The 27,457-nt window shown below is 43.7% G+C and overlaps 1 protein-coding gene across 7 annotated transcripts in view; it reads right to left on the bottom strand.

Moving 5' to 3' along the window:
- The window catches only part of Hipk2 (homeodomain interacting protein kinase 2), a 180,809-nt gene that overhangs the window by 16,275 nt on the left and 137,077 nt on the right, over positions 1-27,457 (bottom strand). For 2 of the 7 annotated variants that reach the window (XM_006990416.3, XM_042273076.2), the window contains exons 7-12: positions 25,747-25,909; positions 19,545-19,671; positions 18,570-18,691; positions 9,279-9,421; positions 6,354-6,533; positions 1,736-2,017 (exon numbers count right to left, since the gene is read on the bottom strand). In XM_006990416.3, coding sequence (XP_006990478.1) covers positions 1,736-2,017; positions 6,354-6,533; positions 9,279-9,421; positions 18,570-18,691; positions 19,545-19,671; positions 25,747-25,909 — 1,017 coding nt within the window. Of the gene's footprint in view, positions 1-1,735; positions 2,018-6,353; positions 6,534-9,278; positions 9,422-18,569; positions 18,692-19,544; positions 19,753-25,746; positions 25,910-27,457 lie in introns of all 7 variants that reach the window. The other 5 variants (XM_076566460.1, XM_006990417.3, XM_006990411.3 and 2 more) reach the window with 3 other exon arrangements.

Genomic DNA, 27,457 nt, shown 5'->3' with positions numbered 1-27,457 from the left:
GTTTCTCCTAATGTCACCTGCCCATAGGCTGCTGTCCACCTCTGAGTCATTTTCATGGAAGTTCTCACAAGCTGCCACACACTTCCGTTATGTTTCCTCCTAAGGAAACAGTCCTATGTTCCACTTGCCTTCTGCTTTCAGCCCTATTGGCTCTGACTTAGGAGAGATACCACTGGTCCTCCTGTCCTCTCACCCTCTAGTCAAGTCTCTCCTGGGCACATGTTCAGAGCTGGTATCAATTCAGATCTCAGCCTTCAAAAATGACACTGCAATCTAGTTGACAGCTAGGTCTTTAAATTGCTTTTGCATTTCTCCAGCTGTGCTCCAGGCTGCTCAGCTTCTCTTTAGGCAGCACTACACATGCACAGGCTTCCCCGAACCAGGGGCCAGTCTTGGGTAGGAAGAACCTTCCTCTCTGGAAGGAGGCCGAGCCCTCGGGATTCTCAGGTTTGGAATGATGGAACAGTGACTCAACTTGGGGCTATAATCACGAAGGAAAGTGAGGTCGGTCTTGGAACAAGGAGATGGAGTGTAAAGTGATACTGGAGTACAAAACATGTGCCTGCCTCACCAACCCTATGTCCCTCAGATACCTAGCAAATGGCAGGAGCAGAAACACAACAGGGTATTGTCAAACTACACTGATGACCACACCGAGCCAATCAACAGGAAAAAGGACACATTAATGAGACACATGCTAGCCCTACTGGTGAAAACTCAGACCATTAAACTTCACCTGGCAGGTGGAAGGGTTGCATCCTGTAGGAACTGCTACAATGAGAGTGCTATTATCAGTGTAGCTGAACATTCTGTAATGACTTCAAGCACGAAAATTTATTATCTAATCAAAACCATCGTGATTAATAATTAGCAGCATTATATCCAATCAGGAATCAACACTTTGGGCTTAACTGTGAACACGGAACTTTGTACCCAGTCATGGGAAGTACAACGATGATTGGAAGCTCTGGCTTGTAGTGGCAGGCCCCCTTCCCTGGCCTCGTTCCCAATGTAAAGGTAACAGGAGGGTGTGGTTGTGAGACCGTGGACATAGAAGTTAGTGGACATCTCTCTGGGCCACCTGAGCTGAGCCCAAGAAGGCACCTGCTGCCAGAGTCTGGCTGCTAAGTGCAGAAAAGAAGCTCTGGTGCCAGGGTTCACAGTCTTGCAAATACAATAAATACTTCATCCCTCCACCTAGGAAGCACACGCGGAGTAAAATGAGTTCCTGCTACTTTGGAATAAACAGCAATGCTCTCTGGGTGAGGAGCCAACTGGCAGTTTAAAGGACTGGGTTAATCAGACACAGGGAAATTTCTGATTAATTGGACAATTACTTCAAATTCTGAGTGAGCCAAGGCCATGTTCGAGAGAGATCCCGACCAACTGGGAATACATTCAATAGCCTGAGGGAACATTTAAGTTTATAAGTGTTAAAATAGACTGGGATTGGGAGTCCAATTTTTATAGTCTCATGTTCCCGAATGTTTAGGGACCGTAGCGATTCTTTAAGGCCAAACTCACTCAAAATTATTTTGGTTTTGAACAAGTATGGCAAACTTATCATTCTCATGAAGTAATTGTGGACCCAAGAACATGGCAAAATGAAAATGTAGGGATTGGCAGGGAATAACCGTCACGTTTCATGGACGGCCAGGATCCCTAGACAAGACTGTATAGGACACGATGCATATGCACTCTGCTCTCTCCACAGAGTCTGCAAGCACAGCCTCACCTGGTGGGGGCGTGTTTCTGTTCCTCCTCCTCATCCGTGTCACTGCTGATGGTGATGACACTGACCGTGGGGCTGGGGGTGTCAGGGATGACAATCGTCTGCCGCTGTCGTTCCCTGGTGCTGCTGGAGGCCACATCACCCCACCCACAGGTGACTGAGGTGCTGCAGGCTGGGCTGCTGTGCACCATGGCACACCGTGGGGGAGTGTTCTCCTTGACACGCTTAGATCGCTGAGGGGAGCTGGTAGCCTGGGAAGAGGTCACCTCACAGGTGGAGACATTTCTGTAATGACAAAACAACACAAACTTACAGAGGAAAGTCAGGCCCCATATCTCCATCCAAGGGGCCCAACTTTCAGAAGACGCCACATTTACCAAATTTCCACAGAAAAAAGTCTGAAGCCCAGACCAGTTGGCCTCCATCTGTGACAGAAAATGTGCCTCTAGAGGCCTTTAGTTAGTTACTATAGAACCTCAGCTGGGCCTTCTCTGGGCTCTGGTTTGGGTCCATATACCTGTTCTTGAGAGGTGGTCTTCTCAGATGAGGATTTTAGCTATCTCATCCAACATGGCTGCACAGGATAATCTTCAGGATTAAACTCTAGCTTTTGGCTTCATCTAGTCCTCCCTCGATGGTACCTGAGTCTTGTTTTAGGAGTGGTGAAAAAAGTGGTGTTTGTTTGGTTTCCTTGCTGATGGCTGGTTGATTATTTAATTGTTTCCCTGCCCACCTCCTGTGCTGGAGACGGAATCCAGGTTCTCACAGATGCTCTACTATGGAGCCACACTGCTAGCTAGCCCTTAAACACTGCGCGAGTTTCTAGAAGCTCAGTGGTGGGTGTGTGCATGTGTGTATGCCAGAGGTCAGGCCCAGGTGTATGTTCCTCAGGAGCTGTCCATCTTGTTTTTTGAGACAAGGCTCTCCTTGACCAGAGCTCACTGATTTAGTTGGTTTCCCAAGCTCCCGGGATCGGCCTGTCTCTGACCCCTGCCCGCAACACTTGACCCACAGGCGTGCACCGCCATGCTCAGCTTCTTGTGCAGGGTCTAGGGACTGAACTCAGGTCTTGATGCTTGAGTGGCATGCATTTAAAGATGGGGTGATCGCCCAGCCCCTCGGCTCAGCTTTCCCTGCTTTCTCTCCTGGGAAAACTTATGGCCATTCAGACTTGTGTACAATGGAAAACAAAACAAAAAATCTTTTTGGATTTTGACCTGAGCCTCATGGGAAGCTTATCAATATGAATTGTAATTTTTTAAAAAAAATTGGGACAAATGCAAGACACGCTTTAAAAGGGACTTTAAAAAATATGTATAAACCAAATCTGAATACTGTAGCATAGTTCTAACTGTTTTAAAATTATTTACTAGTTTTAGATTTATTTATTATTTCATGTGTATGAGTGTTTTTCCTGCATGTATGTGTATGCCTGGTACCCTAGGAGTTCAGAAGAGGGTATCAGATCCCTTGGGACTGGAGTTACAGATGGTCATGAGCTACCATGGGGTTCTGGGAATCAAACCTGAGTCCTCTAGAAGAGCAGCCAGTGCTCTCAACTGGGGAGCCATCTCTCCAGCCCACCAAAAGGGACTTTTTAATTTGTATCCGTGAACCTGAAATTCTACATTAGTCCTGGTAACTTTAGGGAACAATTACCTTCTTCTCTCCCTATCAAACCCTCCGTTGATCCTGGTTAGGACCTATGTGGTGAAGACCAAAGTCAAAAGAGAATAAACCTTTGGCCCTGCTATGTCCTTTAAGTGAAGGGACGGAAGTACAATGAAAATAGTTTAGTGAAGGTGAACTTGATTTTGTCCATAGCTGACATCAGCTGCATCTGTAAAGTCCTCTCTGGAGCTGGGAGTAATGCTCTCTGGTTAGACCATCATTTTTGCATGTTATAGCTTTATAGTTTCAGCACTTACAGCATGTCTACAGGAGAGAGCATGTCTGCTGCATTACTACACAGGGACAGTCATCTGTGTGGTTTCTCACAGTTTTGCTGGAGACTGATCTTTCAGCACTCAGGAGGCAGAGGCAGGTGGATCTCTGTAAATCTGAATCCAGGACTCATCTACATAGTGAGTTCTAGGCCAGTCAGAGCTTCAAAGTGAGGCCCTGTCTCAAAAACACCAATAACAACACAAAGAATCGAAGAGACGATTTGAACTGTGCCTGTGTTGGTTTTGCCCTACGTAAGCAGTGTGTTCACCTGAAGCAGCTGTGTGGTGGTGGGAGTGGTGGGGGGGGATTTGTTGAAGTGGTTGTGGCCAAGGGTCCTGACTATACCTACTCAGCAGGGTGGTCACAAGGATGCTAAGCTCAGGTCAGTCTGATCAGCATTCTAGTAGGGCACCAGGCTGAGCCTGATGGTACATAGAGATCAAAGCAGTGGTTTCTGTTGCCTCCATAGAACTCACTATGTAGATGAGTCCTGGATTCAGATTCACAGGGCTGCCACACAAAAAGCATTCTGGGGAGCTGCCACTGATCTAAGCAGAACTTCCTTGTGTTATCAGAAATACCCTAACAAGGGATTATGAAGAAGGATGCCAACTTGAGGGAAGTCAGCCCTTTGAATTAACTTCTGAATAAGAATGAAAGAAGGCAGATCTAGCTTCTGGCACCTGGCTATGTGAGGAAGAAGAAAAGAAAATTCACCAGCATGATGGATAGACTTGACACATGGGGAAGAGGAACCTCAGACAAACTGTGACCATCAGATTGACCTGTGGGGAACTTTTCTTGATTGCGAATTGATTTAAGAAGGCCCAGCTCACTGTGGGTAGCACCAGCCCTATGCAGGTGGGCCTGCACAGTAAAGAAAAGGTAGTTAAGTATGAGTTTGGGAGCAAGCCAGTCAGCAGTGTTCATTCATGGCCTCTGCTTTTAGTTCCAGCGTTGGCTTTCCTGGATGATGGACTACAACCTATAAGATGAAATAAACTCTTTCCTTCCCAAGTTGCTTTTGTCCAGAGTGTTTTTATTACAGAAACAGAAAAGCAAATTAGAGTAACTACGTTTTTTATGTACCTGATTTCTCTTATTCAGTCCATCCCAAATAAACAAATATGTGCATCAAATCACCAGGCATTGTGGGAGCATTTCTGTATTTGCACAGTCTAAATCTGTTTGACCAGCTATAGGCTGTGGTTTTGCTCCTGTTTATTTGTTTTTAGAGTGGAGCCTAGAACCTCTTTTTAAAAATGTCAGGTTTAGCCGGGCAGTGGTGGCACACACCTTTAGTCCCAGCACTTGGGAGGCAGAGGCAGGCGGATCTCTGCAAGTTCGAGGCCAGCCTGGTCTACAGAGCAAGATCCAGGACAGGCATCAAAACTACATGGAGAAATCCCTGTCTTGACACCCCCCACCCCCCACCAAAAATGTCAGTTTTATTGAACTCCACAGTTGCTACTATATACACTAAAAGTCTCCCTTCTGAAGTGCTTGGGGAGTTACTAATACAGTTAGAAACTTCACCTACAACCCAGATATGGAACTCTTTTTACCACGTTCCCAGGAATTCCCTTCTTCATATCCAGTCTCTGGTACTGTTAATTTATCTCTAGGTTTGCCTTCATCAAAGTGACATGGAACACGGAGCCTTGTGTCAATCTTGATGGCTTAAGAGTTCAGGGGGATGGGAAAGATTAGCAGCCCACCATTAAGCATTTGGAAGTCATTACAGTTATATTTAAGCAACCAGCTAAATGTGTTCATGTGGGGGCAATTCTGTAGTTTCATGATCTAGATCTAACTTGCTAGCTATACAGCTTATTTTTGAGTTATGAGTTATATTTCTGACCTCAAATTTCAAAGAAAGTGCATTTTCTCCTGTTTTTGAAAAAGATATCTTTGTAATTTGTATTCAAATGGAAACTCAGAGAACCACCGTTTCTAGAAAAGATGACAGATTGTGTGGCTGGCTTTAGTCAGACTTTGAACCTCCTCATGACTCACCTGTGCACTTCTTTATAAAGTCTAGTTTCAGCTAAGAGCCTTGCTAGTTCATTTTAGCCAGAGGCCCTCACCTTCTTTATATCTGATCAGATTCCTCATCCTCCACTGTCCTTGGATGACGGCTAATCACTGTCAGAGAATCCTGGTAGGATGCTTTAGCCACAATCCTCCAGTTTCTGTTGTCTCCTATTGGTTTTTTTTCCCACATAACCTGGACACTACTACTCCTTGGCTGCAAAATCTCATTGCCCATGCTATGTGTAGAGCTGAGCCCACTTTTTCCTCCACTGCAGCATTTCTGTACACAACCCTGTGGTCTCAGATGAAATCTGCCTTACTGTACTTTATCACTTTTTCTTTGATAAAAAGGGCTGAAGCATTCAAGATATTAGGCACAGCATGACTTCAGGCTTCTACCTCAGAGTGCCAGAGGGACAGGAACTAGAAAAAGTGAGAGGCAGGGTTGCATTTGCACAGAACACAGAGAGAGCTTTCAGCAAACCTGGAGGATGTACTGTAGATGTTCCCCCAGCTCTTTCAGGAAGTGCTGCTCTGCACCATGCTGGCTGGGGTAGTGCTCCAGCAATCCCTACCTCCAAGCAGGGCTTAGCATTTCAATCTTCTGGGGTTTCTGGCTACCAAGGCTCTCAGCACCTACCTCACAGATGACTGGTGCTGCTTACTCTTCCTGGAGGAGGTGGTGCTGGTTGGTTGCTGCCTCATCACATGGGCTACACCCACATTTAAGGGCTGTGCTGCTGGAAGGGTCACATGTCCAGTCAAGAGTGTAGGCTGCTGCATGATGGGATTGTAATGGCTTCCATGAGCATGTGTGTTCCTGAAAGAGAAAAGGGAGCAGAAGGCCCCTTAGTGGGTTGGGTTTTTTTTTTTTTTTTCATAGAAACTGAGCTCTTTGATAAGATGAGGCTTCTTCCCAGATAAAGGCTGACCACTGTTAGCCACCTCACAGCGTAGTGAGAGATAATTGAAGAGATCAGCCTTGTCAGGTGAGTTTGCATGTGGGCATCCCAGAACTGTAAAATGGGAGTCCTGTGCTGAGGAAGTAGGAGAAATCAAGCTGCTTGATGAGAACCTGGACTTTCAAGGGGGAAAGAATGTCAAGTTCTAGAGAGAGAGGATAAAGAGCTCCTCTGGCCTTTAAAGTCCCTGGACAGGTGATTGTGCTGAACATTAGAATGCACATTTTGTTTTCGAATTTGTATAGCAACTGAAATGGGCTCTTTTATTCTGCTTTGTGAGGTAGGTAGGATGTCTTAGAAATACCATTTTATTAATGAGGAAGTTGTAGTTGATGTGAAAAACACACTGCTAACGGGGAGCCACATGTTTCTGGTGTTGGAATCATCAATGTCCTTTTGAATTCCCTCAGTAGCTAACACAATGCTCAGGCATGCAGCAGCTGATCAGTTAATTACACGCTTGCTGAATGAACAATTAGATTAACTGAAGGGTGACTAGACATGTATAGAGTTTGTATTAAATCAAAATTAATAACAGCTACATACATGCAGAGAAATATGATGGCAGCCTGCATCCTGGAAATGAGTTACATTTTAAAGTCTTACCATCTAGGCTGGATGGTGCTTACAGCCTTGTTTTCCAATAGAAACATTTAAGTGGTGATTAATTCAAAGATCTGTCCATAAAAGCCCATTTAACACACAATACAATTAAAAGCTAAAGAATTCATATAAACTTTAAAAAAAAAATCAAATTCTATCTTTGTAACTTGAAGGGTAAATAAGAGAAAAAGAAAGATGAGCATCTTAGAGTGATTTCGATAGTGTTTAGACACATATACGGCCTTTGGCAGTGGTTGTGATGGCTTCTTCCTGTTGTTTACTTCCCCACAGACAGACCCTTTCTCTTGGAAACAAGGGCAGCACTGGGGCTCCTCTTTTGTTTTCTGGTCATGGTTATGAATGCTCTTTGGCCCACAGTGAAATGCAGAGACCGGGAAGATATGGAGATTACCAGCTAAGAGATGGGAGAGAGGTGGAAGAAGGCAGAGTAAGAAAATAGGCATGAATCAGTGCATGACTATTGCTGAGATTGAGCTCTAACGGCTGAAGGACAAAGGAAAATATGATGATGTGGTGGTGGTGGCATCTTTCAGAAGAATAAGGGGGAGGGGAACCCAACCGTAGGTCAAATAGCTTTCCACTTGGCTGCTAGTGCTAATGAGCTTGAAGAAAGGCAATCCTGCCGAGTGAGAGCCGTTGTGAATGGGTGAAGGGAAGACGCCAAGCTTATTCATTCTGTAATGTTCAGGCACGGTTACATTGCATATTAAAGACAGGCCAAGTGCTGTGTGTTCCATTTTAGTTGATACCACCTCTACCCCCCTCCTCACCACCCCACAGTCCTCTGAGGTAAGCATCATGACCCCACTTTATTGAAAAGAAAACTGAGGCCATAAAAATCAAATAACATGCCCCAGGTCTTGCAGAGCCAGAATAGAAACCAGTTTTGCCTGGTTTCAAAGTGCTTCCATTGAGGGCAGATTGCAGCCATGGGGATGGCCCAAATATTCCCCTCCTGTTAGTAGTCAGAAAGTAGTTTTACATGGCGAAGGAGAAAGCTGCAGTAGATGTGATTCAGGGGACTTACTTAGCCACCTGCCAGCCTTTTCCCAAGAGTGAGTTACTTATTTAGACAGTTTCTCTATGTAACTCAGGCTGGCCTCAAACTTGTGACCCTTCCCTCTGCCTTAGCCCATATGAAGATTTCAAATATATACTACCACATGCAACCCAAGAACTCTATGCTCAGAAAAGAAACTATGGAGAGCCTCAGGGTGGTATCCAGACTACCAGAGGGTAGCAGCAGGGAGTAATTTCTGCAGAAGGAGGAACAGCCCAAAGGGGCCACAGAGCTGGGGGCAATTTGAGGACTGTCACATGGCTCTGTACTGGTCAAGGAGGACATTGTGGTGGTGTTGCGATGAGGGCCAGAGGAAGAGGGATGAGTGCTCGTGAGAACAGCAGAGGAGAGTGTCCTCGAGGAAGTCAGGGAGCTGCATGGGCAGCTTTGGAAACATGCAGGGTGCTGGCAGGCAGTGGCTGGAGTCCCTGGGGTCTGCAGAAGGTGAACTCTTATCCATGAGACATGCTGTTAACTGAAGAGGCACACTGAACAAACGTGTTGGAGCTTATCCTTCCTAATACATCTCGTCTGTCAAGCTTTCTCTGGGGAGCTCAGACAGACAGGCACCTATGTCTCAAAACTTCATGAGAACACTTTTGAGAATTGCTTAGGGCTTTGGGGACTCTCTTCTGTATTCCTTCACTGGTGACAAGTATTTGCTTTCTGAAAGGAACTTAATTCTGAGAAAAACCCAGCCAGGCCTGGTGAGTTGCACTGGTGTTTAAAAGATTTAACTGAGTTTTGGGTAGAAAATGACGGCTAACTATAAATTAATCAGGTTAAATCTTTGGTACCCCAGTATATTGTTAAACCTCCTCCCCTTACACTGAGGCCATAGCCCATACGATGTTCTCTGTCAGTGGTAGACATAACTCCCATCCCAGAAACACTCCCCAACCCAGGCTTTCCTGTTTACCTCCAGTCGGCCAGTTGCTGAGTGCCTGCCATGGTCTCAGGAATCACAGCCGCATGCTGCACTGACGTGTGGGTGGCCACGCCAGTCAGCTGCTGCCAGGCTGGAGGAAGCAGGATCTGTTGGGCCCCACCTGGCCAGGCCTGCTGTAAGACAGAGGATATTCACAATCATTACATCTTGTTAATTACCTAGTTGATTTGCATGAGTCCAGAACTTAATCTGTGTGTGGGCTGTGCTAGATCTTGTAACGGGTGCGAAAGTATAAACTGGTGGTTGGCTTCAAAAAACCAAGGGAGAGCTGGAGAGATGGCTCAGAAGTTTAGAGCACTGACTGCTCTTCCCAGGATTTGGGTTCAATTCCCAACACCCACATGGTGGCTAACAACTGTGTCTAACTCCAAGATCTGACACCTTCACACAGATACACATGCAGGCAAAATACCAATGCAAATGAAATAAAAGTAAATTATATATATACACACACACACAAGGGGGACAACAGATAAGTAGGTATAGGGCTACAGAGATATTTGGAAGGAATTTATTCATCTTCAAGATGGTTTCTTAATGAACTTGCTCTATTGAACAACACTCGAAGTTCTAAAAATCCATCTACTGACTTGTTCTGTAAACTATGTGCAGAAGACTGAGCTAATTGAACTGGGTCAGATGGGGATAGCTCTTTGCCCTCAGGAAGCCTTCTATCTAGTGTCCTAGATTTGATACTTGACTTTTATCAGTTAGCATGTAGAGTCTCACCTTACGGATTCGATTCCCACTTTATATAACTTGGAGACCATAAACTACCTGGTGCTGGCCTATACATAAGAGAAAGTGGTATAAAATAATGAACTTAGCTATGACTTTCAGCTTAAATGACAAATACCTCAAAGCTTGTAGGAACTAGTAGGAACTCACTGCTTCCATCTTCACAATATGAAGACATGCTGTGCCTTTTCCCTTAATGACTAATTGATGGGTATGCACATGTGCAATGTGCTTTAAGTTCTCTGTGCCTCCATCTCTCCTCTGCTTGTTTTGGTCATTCAGTGATTCTTATTAAACACAGCTGTGCAAAGGTGGACACCTAAAGGACCACCACTAAGTGAAATGCTTCTTGGATGGGTCAAGGACCTAAGGGTGTTGTTGAATATTCAATTACACTGTGATTGGTTTAATAAAAAGCTAAACAGCCAATAGCTAGGCAGGAGACACAGGCAGGACTTCCAGACAGAGAGAGCTCTGGGAGGAAGAAAGGGAGAGTTGCCATCGGCAGAGGAAGCAGGACATGCAGGAGGAGAGGTAGAAGCCATCAGCCTCGAGGCAGCCCACAGACGAATAGAAATGGGTTAATTCAAGTTTTAAGAGCTAGTTAGAAACAAGCCTAAAGTAAGGCCGAGCTTGTGTTGTTATTTGGAAGCTGGCTGGCAGGACAGAAAAACTCATTACACGAGGGTTTGATTTCTCAGTTATCTCTCTTTCTATGAAGCCAAACATGACCAACATACCTAACATTTTCTAACTCAGTGTTCCACTGACTGGGCATGTGTCTTAATATGTATGTTCTGACTCTTGTATAAATAAATATTTCTATAAAGAACTACGATTTAAGTCAAGACTTAATAAGCATGACAGAAGCACATTTCAGATCTGCTCCATTTTCTGGTTCATCCTCAGGGTATTGGTGTGCCCTGTGACTCTCATACACATTTTGACACTGCTTATTTGCTTACTGATCTACTGTGATAGAGGCAGAAAGCTCAGAGACCACTGATCACACCATAAATACTTAATGTCAGCTGACAAAATGAAAAGTGATTCTATAAGTTTATTAATCATAGCTAACCGTATTTCAAGTCCACTAGTTCACAAAGGGGAAATACAACTTAACTGGTAAAACGACTGTCAATTCAAAATACTGAATGAGCCAGGTGTAATGGTGTGCACTTTTAGTCCTGGGACTCAGGAGGCAGAAGCAAGTGGATTTCTGTGAGTTCAAGGCCAGCTTGGTCTACATAGTAAGTTCTAGGCCAGTCAAGGTTCATGCTGAGACTGTATTTAAACAAACAAACAAACGAACAGTTTCACTGCCAGTTAAGATTTTTACTGCTTTGTGATTTGGAACTCATTTCCAATTATATGAATTGGAATTTTTATGAGTTTTGACTAATGTCATTAAAAAATGTATCTTGATATCAAGATAAAGTTATCTTTTTTTTCTCCCCATTTCCTTGAATTTTACATTCAAAGCCATAAGTGAAAAGGCTATTTTTTTAAAACCTTTTTCATTGACTGTGAAAGTGATGCTTACAAATACAATCAGCTCATTCAGATGACATTACATCAAGCATCTATAATTTATAATGACTACTACTAAGAATAGAACTAATATTTCTTTTAAAAATTATTATTATTGTGTGTGTCTGTAGGACATGTGGGTGCATACATGCATTTGGAGGTTCTAAAGACAACTTTTGGGAGTCAGTTCTTGGTTCTCTCTTCCTATTTTGTGATTCTGGAATTGAATTCAAGTTACCAGGCTTTCAAGGCAAGCACTTTTAACTGCTGAGCCATATTGCTGTCCTCCTCCCCTTTCTGAGAAAGAATCTTGTTCTGTATCCCAGACAGCACTTGAGCTCAAGATCCTCCTTGCCTCAGTCTACCAAGTGTGGGGATTATGGGTACACACCACCAACCTTGGCTAGAGCCAATATTTCTTGATCCATGCTGTGTGCCAGTCAGTGTTTAGTTATAAATGGATTTTCAAACTTAATATCGGTCCTATGAGATAAGGACTACTATTTATTCCCATTTTTTAGGTGAAAAAAACTGAGACGGAGAGGTTAAATGACTTGCTTAGAAAATATGGCAAATTATTTGTTTTTCTTTGAACCTAACATGGCAGGGAAGAAATAAAACATATTGATTCACAGAAGCAAGGATAATGGAGGACAGACAATAACAGTTAAGATTTTAGAGGTGTAACAACACATGGCCAATTGCCAAGAAAGCTAGCATATTGAATTACTCTAAGGTAAATCTGCATATGAAACCTGGCCAGACCCCCAGTGTGCAGGTGTCGCCTGTTCTCAGAGCCAGAGGGGTGACTCTCCAGGGAAAGTGAGAAGACGGTCAAGAGAAAAGAGCCACAGCTATGCCACTTGAGGGTAAGGGGTCTGCAGTGAAAAAGCTGGGCTTGCTTCTAACCCTCCACAGGGGAGCCCACATCAGTACTCTATCCCTTGTCAGCTTTCCCAGTGTGCTGAGCAGCTGAAGGTTTCAGTCTCAACTACGTATGAACAGCTAAGGTAGCTTTTAGAAAGCAACCAGTGTAGAAGAGAGCAAAGCAAGAATAAATTGAAACTCACATGAAACAAAAGCAATGTAGGAAACAGAAAAAAATTCCAAAGATCTATAACTGTCTACAATCAATATCCAGAGTTTAAAAATATGCATCTTACTTTATATATATATATATATATATATATATATATATATATATATATATATATATGAAGTATATATATGTGACAAGTTCTGAGAATTTCTTTCACTTTTTTGAAATTTTCTTTTTCTTTTTGACTTCATATCTATATGAAATGGAGAAGTGAAAGAAATTCTCAGAAGTAGACACACACACACACACACACACACACACACACACACACACTCACACTAAAGATAAGAAATGCTACACGATGAATTTAGAAGTATAAACATTCAGGCTGGGGAGATATCTCAATGGGGCAAAGTATTTCCATGAAAGTGTGAGGACCAGAGTTGGATACCCAGCACCCCTGTGCAATCCCTGTGTTTGGGAGGCAAAGACAGGATTTCTGCAGCAAACTATAAAGCTAGACTACACTAGCCAGAGAGGTTTAGATTCACATGAGAGACCCTGCCTCAATATATAATAGAATCCAGGACCACAAGGCCAGGCGTGGCAGTATCCATAATGGGCTGGGCCCTCTCCATCAATCATTAATTAAGAAAATGTCCTACAGGTTTGCCTACAGCCTCATCTTATGGGGACAGTTTCTTAGTTAAGGTTCCCTCCTCTCAGATGACTCTAGCCTGTGTCAACTTGACAGAAAACTAGCCAGGACATATGTGTACCCACACCCACCCACCACTAATATATATGCATCCACACACCCACACATCATACACACAAAAAATAGAAGTAACAATATCCAATTAATAAGAATTTTGCAAAAAGAAAAAAAATATTGTTAAAGGACAAACAACAACAACAAAACTCAGAATAAAGGGCAACTAGGGAGTCCAGGACAAGGTACGGAAAACAAGAAAGCATGAAGTCCTAAGTCTCGAGACCACTGTGGACAAGAACTGTCTAAAGGTTTCATAGAGACAAATAATATACTGACCTCAATATATTCAAACCTAAACATGTCAAACACAGAAACCTCTTACAGCTTTAGCATGATCTGAGACTGAACACTAAGAAATACACAGAAGATAACCCAGTGGGAAAATGAGACAGCCATTAACTCCAGAGAAAACAAGCCATACAAGGAAGGAAATACAGCGCATTATGAAGCTCATCGAGAGCAACCTTGTAAGACTGGTAATAATTATACAAACAGTACGAAGGAGTTGAATCACAGATCCTATGGGAAGAACGGGAGAATGAAGAGTGAGGAGGGGAAGACAGATGGCAGTAGGAATGGGCTGGAGAGCTAAGGCTTCCTTATACAAATAGGAAGTCAGTTTAGAATAAAAAATGGAAATATCAATTGAAAAACACTCTAGAATGTTATTTATATGGATTTATATTAGACTGGATGGTCAAGTTAAAGGTTGTTTTGGAATAGGAGAAATTAAAGTTGGGATGGAGAGAGGAGTATATTTTTTAGTAAATGTTATTGTCATATAAGTTAAAAAATTATGTACCTATATTACTTTGAAAAAGGATGAAATTTAAATGTCAAAAACCACATCCCCAAAGGCAGCTAGCAAGTGGTGCAGCTGGTGTGTGCACATGAATGATCTAATTCCCATGCTCTTAGCCAATATCCAAACATACTTTGTGGAGATCACAAACACGAAGGTGGCATGAGCAAACCTGATCGTTAGCAGCTTCAGTGAGGTAGAAGTAGACAGCACAGCAATGGCTGCAAAGCCTGCCTGTTGAAAATGTCATCAGAGGAGGTTTAGAGCGAGAAGCATTAGGTTTTGGTAGAGTGGATAGTTTAAAGATGTCCCTTGTCCTCAGGGACATACAGGCACCTTGGCCATATGACTCAACTGGCCAAGAATACAACAACCTCTTCATGGAAAGTGGAGTCTAGAAGGATCTGTCATTTCTGAGTTTCTGACTGGTCTTATTAGTGAGAGGGAGTTTTGGATCCTACTCCTTGAAAAAAATGAGTTAAATATGGCATGATCTCACACAGAACTGCACTTCCCATCTCCCCACTTTGACCTGTTCGCTCACAGTTCTCTCACAGCCAACATGCTAACTGGGGCTCTAGGCTTGGGAAGGTGGAGGTCCCTTAAGAAGGGCTTTCTGTAACGACTGTGCCCTTTACCATGCACACATCCCCAGGCTGTGCTAGAGGCTTGTTTCTCTGTAGGACACAGGTTACTGCTGGGAAATGGGGAGAAAGAGAGGAAAGAACATTAACTAATGCAAGGAATACTTTTAGAGGGTCCATATCTAAGCCTTCACTAAGTCCTCAAAAGGTTTTAAATGCTTAGAAGAAAACAATGTCAAATTTGGGGATACACTTAAAAGCACACAATAATATTTAGAAATCTTGTGCCTGATAACCTGGAAATCTACTCACAGAAAAACGAAGGCCTAAATTTCAATATTTAATTATTGCCTTAAAAATAGCCGCCACTAGCCGGGCGCATGCCTTTAATCCCAGCACTCGGGAGGCAGAGCCAGGCGGATCTCTGTGAGTTCGAGGCCAACCTGGGCTACCAAGTGAGCCCCAGGAAAGGTGCAAAGCTACACAAAGAAACCCTGTCTTGGAAAATAAATAAATAAATAAAAAGCCGCCACTTAGTTTTGTAAGTTACCATATTTTTGTCCTTTAGAAGGAGCATAAAAAACACAGAGGAGATAACTCCATTGTAACAGGCTAGCACATTGGGACAGATTAAATGGCAGAAGCAAAAGAAAGGGTAGCCAACCATAAGCCAGTGAAATACTGGATAAGATACGTGTGCTTTTTCAAATAAGAAATGTATCTTCGAACTCTTTGCATGTGAAGACACACAGGTCTACTACATCCATGTTAGTGGGTATGTGCTGTCCCACTTTATGCAGACACCTGTTGATTCAGCAAATTCCCTAGTAAGGCATACCTCAACTTGTTCCTAATGGTTCCTTTTTGTAAACACGATAACAATTAAAATCCTACACACATATACTTTTTGTTGTTGTTCACTTTTCCAATTACAGATTTAGGTTAAATCAACATGAAGGTTTACAACACCAGAGATTCTTTTCAAGTAAGCAAGAGGAGAGGACTCTTCCCACTATGATTAAAGGACTGAGGCAAATTCAGAAATGCTGAGCCTGTTGGTTCCACTCCACTGAGCGATGAGGAATGCCTCTGTTAGCTAGCAAGCCATGCTTAGTGTTTCTAACAGAGCTCACCCCTGCCTTACTTGGATTCAGTGTGCAAATACAAAAAAAGGGTCTGTAATTACCTTGGAAAGTATACAGGGAGATCTACAGATTTTGGGCTCACTGGGAGGTTGGTTTGGACTTCTGATACTCAGATAAAGGGTGAGCAAATATCTTGACCTGGACTGATCTTTAAGTAGTTCTTCTTTGATTCATAGTGGCCTTTTCTGAACTCCTCACCACAGAACTATGCATCAACAACACAAAGGAAGTTAAAAGGAAGGGACAAGACGGCTTTAAATACAGGTTCTCTGTTGACACCCTTTCAACAAGGCAGGCACAACTGTGTGTGTTACCAATTGCTGGTGTTGGCTGTCACTTGAGCAATGTCAGTTTAGATTAAGAATAAAGAGATGCAAAGATGGTTACTATCAATCTTAACTGTTCTAGAATACAGAAGAGGTGATGATATCCAAGTTTGTATGAGACTGTAGCCACTGTTTACTCAAATCAGATAAGGATTCCCTAAGAAAGGGAAATCAGATTTGTGTCATTTTTTGTCTATGAACACTGATGCAAAAATACTAATCACAGTAGTTGCAAACTGAGCTCAAAAAGCATGTTGTCATATCAACATGATCAAATAGTTTATCTCATAAATATAAGGATAATTTAACATTACAAAATTTATTAATGTAACTTGCTACATTAACAGAATAGGGAATAAAGTTACATGGTTATCCAAACAGATGAGAAAGTATATTTGATATACTATTTATTTAAAAATTAAAACATGACAAACTATCTCTATTAAATAGTTAGGAGAAAAAAAAAACTGCCTAATGGGAAATAGCTACAACAAACTAGACTGAAGTAAAAGATCCTTGATTTCATCTAATATTAAACATGATTTTGGACTGCTCTACTCAGCCCAAGATATGTAAGCAATAAGAAAAGTGCAAGGATTGAGGAGCAGGAAACAAAACTATTATCTGCAACTAAAAAGAATTCACAAAAAATTCCCTACAGAAGGCTAGCTTGATGACCCAAATCAGCTATATTCCTATAGACTGAAAGCAAATGATTACAAGTATAATTAATAAAATCAATAGTAACAAAACTGTAAAATGTTATTTATTTTTATGAGTATGGCTGTTTTGTCTGCATTCATTTCTGTGCTTTACATATGTACCTGGTGCCTGCAGAAGCCACAAGGGGGAGTCACTGGATCCCCTAGAATTGGAGTTATAGAGGGTTGTGAGCGACTATGTAGGTGCTAGTAATTGAGCCCAGGGCCTCTGGAGGAGCAGCCAGTACTCTTAACGGGTGAGCCATCTTTCTAGGCCCACAGTTAAGTTTTTCTTTCTTTTTTTATAGCCAACATTCTTACGGAGAAATGATGATAAAATGGATATGGAAAAGAAAAGAAACCAGAATACCTAAAGAAAATTTGAAGAACTAAAGAAGACTAGGGCATTCCCTACCAGATATCAAGACACAGCTGTTATGGTGAAGACTGGATATTAGAAAGGCCAATGGACTACAAGAGAGCCCAGAACAGACCTATGCAATTTCACTACCTAGAAACTAAAACAAGGAAAACCACTTCTATAAACAAACTATTTGAGATCACTTTAGGGGAATCTTTTGGGAAACTACCTTATTTAAAAGTAAAGTTGACACCAACAGGTCAAGCCATCCTTGATGTCTGACAGTAGAAAGATGACATGGAAGTGGTCTAAGATGGTAGAAAAATATGGACATTTGTGTTAGATGTCTAGAATATGTCCTGGTTCTGACATCTAGTTGTTGTGTAATGTTTTTGTTTTGAGATAGGGTCTCACTGTGTAGTGCAGGATGGCCAAGACACACTGTGTACCCTACCATGGTCTTGAATTCACAATTCTTCTGCCTCAGCCAGCTGAGTACTGGTGTGACAGGTGTGTACCACCATGCCTGGCTGCTGTATGGCTCCGAACAAATCCCTGTTTCAGTTTTCCTACTTATCAAGTAGAGACAGATATCTTTCTGTGTTGTGGGGATTAACTGTAACTGTAAATGAATTAACTGTAAAGTGCATGGCATAGAAACATTACATATGTTATTTAGTGTTCAGATGTCTTTAAGGATTGACTTCTGGTATTGCACCAGTACCGTTACTATAAACTCATGTAACACTTTATACATTGTCAATCATTTTTCATCTTTGTGACCTCATTCCACCATTAGAATACCTATATGGACAGAAAGGAAGGTTCTAGCCCATAGCTTCCACAAGTCATTTTTCCCCAACTCTAAAAACGAAGGGATAATCTCCAGGGCTCCTTCAGCTCTAAGAACCACTTCTATTTTACAAGAAAGAAATTGGAGGCAAAGAGATATTAACTGGCTTGCCTTAGGTCACTGAGAATTACTAGCAGATTTAGGATTAAAACCTAGGTCTCCTAGATGATTTGCTTTACAAAGCTATAATAATAATTTCCCTAGACTCTCTGTATCTAAATTTCTTCCTGGAATTGTCACTAGACACTTAGGGATGTAATTCACTCGGGATCATTTAGAACATTACTGACATATTCCAGTGCCTGGGAGCTCCTACCTCATTACCAGAGAGGGAGTCAGAGATACATGTCTTTTGGAAAAGCATTAACATGGACGGTGGGAATATGAGCAATACAGAAGAGAATTACCTGAGCAAGCAGACCTGGTTGGATCTGAAGAGGCTGAGCTCCTGGAGCTTGAGTGACGATGGGAACAGCATTTTCCATCCGTACTGAGTAGCCAGCATGCTTGGAGGGAGAGGCCTGCAGGCCTGTTCATGGGTGAGGGACAGGAGGGAGGTGAAGGACTGAAAGACGGAGAGACCCTTCTAGCCACTGAGTGAACTTGACTGCTCAGCTATGGGATGCTTTCCTTTTAGTTTCTAACTAAAAAGTCGTTCCCTGTTCCCCACAAACATACCCCTCCAAAATTAAATTATGTACGGTCCAAAACAGGACAGTTAAAGATGACTAATTACACGAGGAAAACAACGGTCGCTGCCCCTGGAGACATAGCTGAGTGTCACAGAAAGGATGCTGGGGGCAGAGTGCTGGGCTCTCTCTGGACTGCACAGATGGGATCTGAGCACCAGCGTGTATGCTCACATGGGTGCTTTTCGAATCTGTCCTTGAGCTTCTCGTGTGGAGTCTTCTCTAACTCCTTAGAGTCCACAGGAAAAGAGCTCCGGGACCACGGCCAAAGGGGAGGAGGCACAGGGAAGCACTTTTCAGACAAATTTCTATTCTTCACATGAAGTGGGTCTATGCTGGCTGTCAGAGACTGGCAATTTTCTACAGACAATGTTCAGAGAGCATTTCATGCGAGGGAAGCTGGAGCTGACATCAGCATAACAATGGAAGCAGACAATACGCCTCTTCACAGGCAGCTGGCTAGGGCCACAGCTTCTGGCAGGTGGTGAGAACAAAAACAAATGGACTTGGTGCTAGAGCACAAGTCGCATTGTTTCTAGGTTGGTGGCAACAGGAGAGCAGCCTCCAACTTCAGTGATGCCAGCATTCGTATGAAGGGAGGGAAGAGGGCTTTCTCCCCTGACAGGGAGCATTCCAGGAAGCAGCAGGGGTGGAACCCTGGAGGTGGTCCTGCAAGAACCAGTTCCGCCTTACCTTGGAAGCCAGGGGGACACACGATGAGAGCTTGCTGGAAGGGATCGGGCCGGGCACAAATCTGGGCTGTTCCCGTCTGCAGGGGCATGCTCCGCTGGGCCACCGCGGCCATGGATGCCGCTGAGGGCTGGTAGAGTGCAGATTGGTAGTTTAGTATGGAGACTTCGGGATTGGCTAAGGAAAGAGTGGCACTGGTGGAGGTGGGAGCCTAAAGGAATGATGGGGATTAAACAAAAATAAACAAAAATAAAAAATGAGGGAGGTGGTATGCTGGGAGACACAAATCTAAATCAAATAAATGAACTGAAAGGAGAGCTAACATAAACCAAGAGCAGAAAAACAAAAAGAGGGGCAGGAATCCAGCTGAGTGCCTTAGAGGAAGGCAGGTGCCTGCATCCTCCCATTTGTGGGACCACACAGCTCACTACTGAAGAGTTAACTCAGTCTAAACCGTCTGTTTAAGGGTCTGGGGATGTAGCTCAGCGAGTACAGTGCTTACTTAGCATGCAGGAAGCCCAGGGTTCAAGAAAACAACTATGGCAATCTTGTGATCTCCTATGTATTTTGTAACCTCAGCACTCAAGAGGCTGAGGCAGGAGGATCAGAAGCTGAAGGTTATCTTTGGCTAGATGTGGAGTTTGAGGCTAGTCTGGGCATGAACTCCTAATCCTCCCCCCCCCCCCCATGGGGGAGGAAAAAACAATGAAAAAGGAAATTGTTTAATGAAAGTCTGCTTCACCCCAGAAGGCCAAGTTTGGGATGAGAGCCTTTGTACCCCTGGATTCCACAGTGGACTACGAGGATGGGGAGGGTGGGAAAACCAAGCCCTGCCTTTCTTCCCCTTGTCCCAGCGAAGCCCCACCAACGTGAGGGGTTTCGACGCACATGTATTGTGCTGCCAGCCCACAAGCTCCACCTTTGTTCATCCTCTCCTCCTCTCCCTGGATCCAGGTCATCTATACCTGGGAGGACAAATCCAGGAAGAGGCACCTGCAGGCCTGGGTCCTGGATAAACAGATCTTAGCACGGAAGCCCATGCACCAGAAGGGAAGCCCAGAAAGAGCCCTGCAAGGAGACTCTTGCTCAGATCTAAAGACAGTGCTGCTACCCTTAGCCCACTGTAGGACACTGCTACTGTAAAAACAGTATATGGCAAACATCTGGATCTATCTTTTGAAATGGAATTTCTAACAGAAACAAAGCTGTAGAGGGAAAGCAAATTCTTTGTTGGGAATTCTTATATTTCTCTCCTTAGCCTTCTTTACACTGAGCTTTAAGCAAAGAGAAGCAGAGGTTAGCAATGGCTTCAAACTGAACATTGTCTAGAAGGAGCTGTAACTCTAGAAGAGAGGTTCTTAACCTGTGGGCCACGATCCCTTTGGGGGTCACATATCAGATATTTATATTACAATTCATAACACTAGCAAAATGACAGTTATAAAGCAACAACAAAATAGTTTTCTGGTTGGGGGTTCCTCTTACAGCATGAGGCACTGTATTAAAGGGTCGAAGCATTAGGAAGGTTGAGAACCACTGCTCTAGAGGGTGTAAGAACTAAGGAATAAGGAGGAGGCAGACTGTTGAGTAAATACTGGACACATGTGTAAAGAGAATTTCAAGTGGAGTTAATGTCAAATTCCAGAAAAGATAAAGTCTTGTTTTACCTTTTTTTTGAGGGGGAGGGATCAAACCACCCAGAACCTTGCAGAGACCAGGCAAGCCTACTACTGAGCTGTATCTTTAGCCCTACATAGTTTGTTAGACTTAGATTTTGTGCTAAATTTTAGTACAAGACAATATATTTATTTGAAAATGATTACGAACTCCTATGACACACTTATTTAGATTTTTAACTGTATATGCATTTTCAGCACTCCACACCATGCCTCCTAGAAGTATGATGCGGACATGTGTGCACATATAGGACCCAGTGTCTATGTACTGATGACATAACACTCATCTCCAGTTTCCCCCACACCATTATTTTTCCTGGCAGCTCCTTGACGACATTTCTCACTGTCACCTCAGACACTCAAGGCTCAGGCCCTGAAGGTCCCCTGCTTGGGGCCGTGGCACCAATGTCTTCCCAGTTGACTGTGCTGGCCCAGCCTCTGATTAGTCCCTGTTCTGATGCCTCTGCCTCCCAATCATCCCTAGGACCCACTGACTTTTTTCAGTTGTTCTCTGGTGCCCACCCAGGACCCGTACGTAAGTCTCTGATTAGTGATGGCCTGCCCTCTACTTCTCTTTCAATTCTTGGGCACAAGATTGTTTTTCTCTCTCTTTTAATTTTAAAAAATGTGTATGGGTGTATTGCCTACATGTATGTCTGTGTACCATGCATGTGCCTAGTGCCCACAGACGCTAGAAAAGAGCACTGTGTTTCCTAGAACTGGAGTTACAGATGGTTATGAGACACAATGTGGGTCTAGGAATTGAACCCAGGTCCTCTGGAAGAGGCCATCTCTCCAGCCTTGGATCTTTCTCTCTGAAAGAGCACTTTGTGCATCAGCTCCCTGTTCTGTACTTAAGGACCTGCTCACGAACTCTAGTAATGGCCTCGTGAATGTGGTGTCTGCATCTTGGCCCAGCATTTTTGCTTTCTATAGACCCTCAGTTACCTTCCTTGATAAGCGTTATCTATCTTTTTCTTCAGGACAAATTAGTCTACTTGCTGTTTTCCTAGCTTCCTGTGAGCAAAGGCTATTCATCTCATAGGAATCCTTTGGCTCAGTGTTTTCTCTGCGCCACCGTGCTTTGGGGCCAGCCTGGATCCCAGGGCTCCAAAGTGGAATCTTCCCTGGCAGTGCTCTTGTACAGCAGCCTGTGGTTGTGTGGCTCAACTCCCGCCACAGTGTGCTGGGTCTCCTTGGAAGAAGGGCCTGGGTTCTACTTGTGATCCTGTTTGTCTGCCTTATCTGGCCCTCATGTATGCAGCCTGTATCGGGATCTGTTTTAGCTCATGTTTCACCATGGAGACCATGAGCTCCTTGAGAGGAATCTACAAAGATGATGAGCTCTTTGTAGAGTCCAGGAAAGAAAAGGGGAATGCATATCCTGATATGAGCACCAGTCCCCAGTGTGAGCAGTAGATGCATGCTGACAATTTCCCTCAGTTTCCAATGCTGCTATGGATCAGCTGCTGGAAGTGTGTATAAGGCTGAGGGAGATTTTTGCTGTCCTCCATGGTTCTGCCAGAGTGATGTCACCTGTCTGTGAGAGGCAGGGAGGACTGTTAAGAGCTGTTCTGGCTAACAAAGACAAATGAGAAGAAAAAGCAAGTTCCCTGGCAACTTACATTGCAAAGATGGGCCAAGTGATTTTTTTTTTTAAATTTTTCGAGACAAGGTTTCTTTGTGTAGTCCTGGCTGTCCTGGAACTCGCTCTGTAGACCAGGCTAGCCTTGAACTCACAGAGATCTGCCTACCTCTGCCTCCCAAGTGCTGGGATTAAAAGTCGTGCACTACTGCCGTTTGGCTGGGCCAAGTGATTCTTAGATGCAGTTATAAAAGATGTTTAAACAGCTGGGTGGTGGTGGCGCACACCTTTAATCCCAGCACTTAGGAGGCAGAGGCAGGCAGATCTCTGTGAGTTCGAGGCCAGCCTGGTCTACAGAGCAAGAAGTTCCAGGAAAGGTGTAAAGCTACACAGAGAAACTCTGCCTCAAAAAAACTGGGGGGGAAAAAAAAGATGTTTAAACAGGATGTGAGCATAACCTATAAATCTAGCTAAAATTCTTGGTAGAAGGATATGCCCCTAAAATAAGACACCTTGGAAAAGTTAGTAAAGAGACTGAGCCTAAGGATTAAGCCAAGAACACTCAGGGAAGGACTTCCTACTCAATGTTACTAACAGTTTTGTTTTATGGTTTTTCGAGACAGGGTTTCTCTGTGTATCCCTGGCTGTCCTGGAACTAGCACTGATCCCAGACTGGCCTTGAACTCAGAGATCCATCTGCTTCTGCCTCCTGAGGCTGGGATTAAAGGTGTGTGCCATCACCACCTGGCTACCAACAGTTTTTGAAAGTACATAAAAATTACAGCATATTGACCCAGCTTCCTTGAGACACACAATTACAGATGAGTGGCACCTGGGAAAGATCCTATGGCCAGTCTACCGGATGTACGTTAAGAGCAACACAGAACTAGTTCCATGGCCTTCTCTAACATAAAACTGTAGGTGTATTTCGTTGCTTCTAAACATCCAAATGTTTGACTGAGCAGAAAAACTTCAAGGACCTCACGGAAGGAACACAGGACTGGGTCACTAACGTACAGAAGTCGTGTTGTCTTGGGAGAGCAGACATCATCTAGAAAAGGATCCAAGGACCTCCACAGGATTTATCAGTGCATGTGTTTCAAGAATGCAGACCCTGATACCAGACCACTGGAGTCAAAGGCCAAACCTATCTCATATGTACTAGCAGGCAGCCGTAGGTAAGAGGATTAATTGCTTTGTGCCTCAGTTTCTGCCTCTAAAATGCCAATGATAATACCTATCCTATATGCATGCTGGGAGGACTGAAAAAAATCTGACACAATAATGTTCACTGTCAGTAATGTGACCACTTTGTAACATTATCAGAGGAGGACAGCATGCCTTAGTGCTTTGTCTAGGTTACAACTGGAATAACTTGTTTTTTTCCTGTATTTAATTAGGGCCCAACAATTCTAAGTTCAGATGATGGAGGGTTTGTTCTCAGGATCATGCTTTTGTAGGGCAGCATTTCATCCCCCAGTGCTGAAGCCCACCATTATACGAAGTTAGCAGCCTTTTCTACTCCAGTCCACCTGGCCAGCTTCATAGGTCTCACTGCCATGGAGAACAGAGGTGCTCTTTCTTATTTGGGACCTGCCTTTGTGTTGTTCAGTTTTGGTGATATTCTTAGGAATGGATGTGCTGGCTGTCCTACCATAGGAAAAATGGAGATGACCTGTTCTGTTATGGTCAGGGACCTCCAGACCTCCAGTTAGAAGCCTATGGAGATATTCACGGAAAGGTTGGTGGGGCAGGGGGATTCACCTGACCTGATACATGATCTGAGGGGTTCCCTTCCCCGTGTGCCCTCTTAGATCCTTTGGTAATGGAAGGAACAGACAGATGGCAGATGGGGACAAGGGATTTGAGGTTAGGAACTTAGGATCAAGAGTCTCCTAAGGAGATGGATGGGAAAAGCAAGCCTCAAGGTAATGAAGAAAGCCTCAGTGACCACTGGTTGAGAAGCCCCTAGATACAAAAGTCTTAACCTTGGGGCTGGCAGGAAAATGAGCTTTTCACTCTACAGACAGCGTCAAGATCGATGATGGCCTCCAGGGGGCAGCAGATTCCAGGTGGCACTGAATATCTAAGTCCAGGAAGAGCTAGCAACTGGAAGTCAAGCTAGAGGGTGAACAGGGTGAACAGAACAGTGCTGAAGGTAGGGCCAGTGACTCCTCAGTGACAGGAGGACCTGCCAACTAAAAGTGGACCCACAGGGGACAGCATTCACACTTCAGGGTTACATATTTCTTTCTCTTCTCCGAAGGTGTGTATATGTGCTTGTGTACAAGGGAGACCACCAGACAGGACCACCATTGTCACAGATTGATAGTAAGGCTGAAGAGTCTGGGAACACTTCTTTGAGGAACTCGGAAGATTGGAAGATGGGAGGAACAGTTCAAGTCTCTCAGATTCTAGAGGCAGGTGAACTAGGATGTGGAGATTCTTCATTTAGTACCTGAGTACTGAGTTTCCTGAGTCTCATCTGTATTTCAAACATTCTATGTTGCTGGGTTTTCCAATCTACAGAAGGTAGGGGATCAGCTTCCTGTATCCCTTGGGTAGGGTGCTAGGATTCTGGTGACAGACCCATGAGCTGGCTTTTCTATGACTTAGAGAATGGACAGGTTTTACCTCCCCTGATAAAAACTATATGGACACAGGGGTGCAGGGAGGGATTCCTGGTCATTCTGGTTCTAGAACTTTTTAGCAGGCTCCGTTCCCACATCTGCTCAGAGGAAAATGGGAAGAGGTGCCATCTCAGGAAGCAGTAGTGAGAACAGAGAGTCCTTTGGCCTCTTACACTAACCAAGGAAGCAAGTACTTCAGCTTACAAACCCAAAGGGACAACACAGGGAAACTGCCTGGGTCTGTTGGGGGAAATCTGAGTCCTGATGCCCACACTGACAGCCCTGCCCACCTTACTCTGGTGTCAGCCACTCACCTGGTTGTGGACAGTGGTCAGCTGGTTGTTAAAGGTCATGGTCAAGTTAGTAGATGTGCTAGGGGCCACGTGTGTGATGAAAGGTGTTTTGCTCTGGTTCACTGTGTCATACATATTCACCCGGCGCTTGCAGATCTCCATGTTTTGGAAACAAGATTTGACACTGTTCATGCAAAAGGTGGAGGCAGAGACCCAAGACAAGAAGGAGGGTGAGGTGGGTAAGGTGGGTGGGAAAGGAGAGAAAACAGTGAGAAAAGGAGAGAATGGTTAATCCAGTAAACAAAATGACCACGCAGCTTTACTTGAGCTTCAAACCCCTGGCCTTCTCAAAGTCCACTCCTGGGACTGTCGTCACTGTGTGAGAACTCCCCATTGTCTTATCGCCTTTGTCCTGTCTCGGATGGGCAGGTTCCCCAGACCACGGACATCTTCATTCGATCTTCCTGCCATTACTTCCCACCTCCAATCTCACTGTTCATCCTCAGTGCAGTCCTCACTCAACAAGACGACTCTCCAAACAAGGATCTTAGGGAAGGAGCTGCTATAACCTACTTCTTCCACTTTCCTTGGAGGCACTTGTCTACCCCATCCCCCATTCTCGTGACATCATCTAGGGGTCAGCCAAATCATTCTCCCATCTAGGGTCATGAATTTAGGCAGCTGGCTCACCCACCTCACTAAAACCTATGAAGCAGTGAAAACAATGATGACAATGACTACTAATTGTTACTGAGGGCAGTGAAATGTGTTTGCAATCTCCCTTCTAGTCTTATACCATCCACAAGACAGACTATGATCACTGTCTCAATTTTATAAGTAAAGCCGAAGGTTTAGGACAGATAACTTGCCAGATAGAGAATTATTAACTGGCAATTCACCCCTACCCCCATGTCTCTCTTGTATACACATTCCTAACTTCCTGAATCCTTACTTTTGTTGTTGTTGTTGTAATTCTTGTCTAGTTACATGAAGTAGAATTCTCTCCCCCATTTTCTTTCTCTATTGTCTTGGTGAATCAAAACCAAAAACCTAACTACAAAAGTATTAAAGGAGTACAGGTCCAAGCTTGATGGCCTTTAGTGGTCCCGGCCCCCTAGCTCCTGAACACCCACTGTGTCCTAATCAATTCATGCTCTGCTCCTCATACACTCTGCCTCGTCTGTTTCTAAGTTCACATTTCCTCAAGTGCTAATATTCAAGATAAAGCCTCATTTAATCTACAATTTAAAATGCCTATTGCAATAACTGAATGTAAACAAGGCAACAGAAATTGCTGTATACTACAGGTATGCTGTATTTTGAACTAAATAGGTGTTTATAGGCTATCCCAGAATATGATTACCAAGAAAGATACATTCAAAATTTCAGAAATTGGACATAGGTATGACCTATGACCTAAAGATTCCTATTTCTTTCTAAGTTAATGGCTATTCACACTGGCTACTCTTCACACTGGTTACTCAATACACAATGCATAGTAAACTAACTGATGGTCCTAGAGAGAAAAGAAAACATATTCACTGGTAAACAACACCATGCCCACCCACAGCTTCTGGTGAGTACCTAGCATACTGCTGAGTGCTTTCACATTGAGCAGAAGACAAGAAAATGATGCTGGATGCATTCTATTTGGAATACATTTAAAGCATCCAGTGATTTTGTGATGGCTCAGTGTACAGTCTCCAGGCTCTAGGGTTTTCTCACTGCAGTG

This window comes from Peromyscus maniculatus, chromosome 3 (assembly GCF_049852395.1).
Source record: "Peromyscus maniculatus bairdii isolate BWxNUB_F1_BW_parent chromosome 3, HU_Pman_BW_mat_3.1, whole genome shotgun sequence".
NCBI classification, from domain to species: domain Eukaryota; kingdom Metazoa; phylum Chordata; class Mammalia; order Rodentia; family Cricetidae; genus Peromyscus; species Peromyscus maniculatus.
This window is presented reverse-complemented; position numbering and strand designations above follow the sequence as displayed.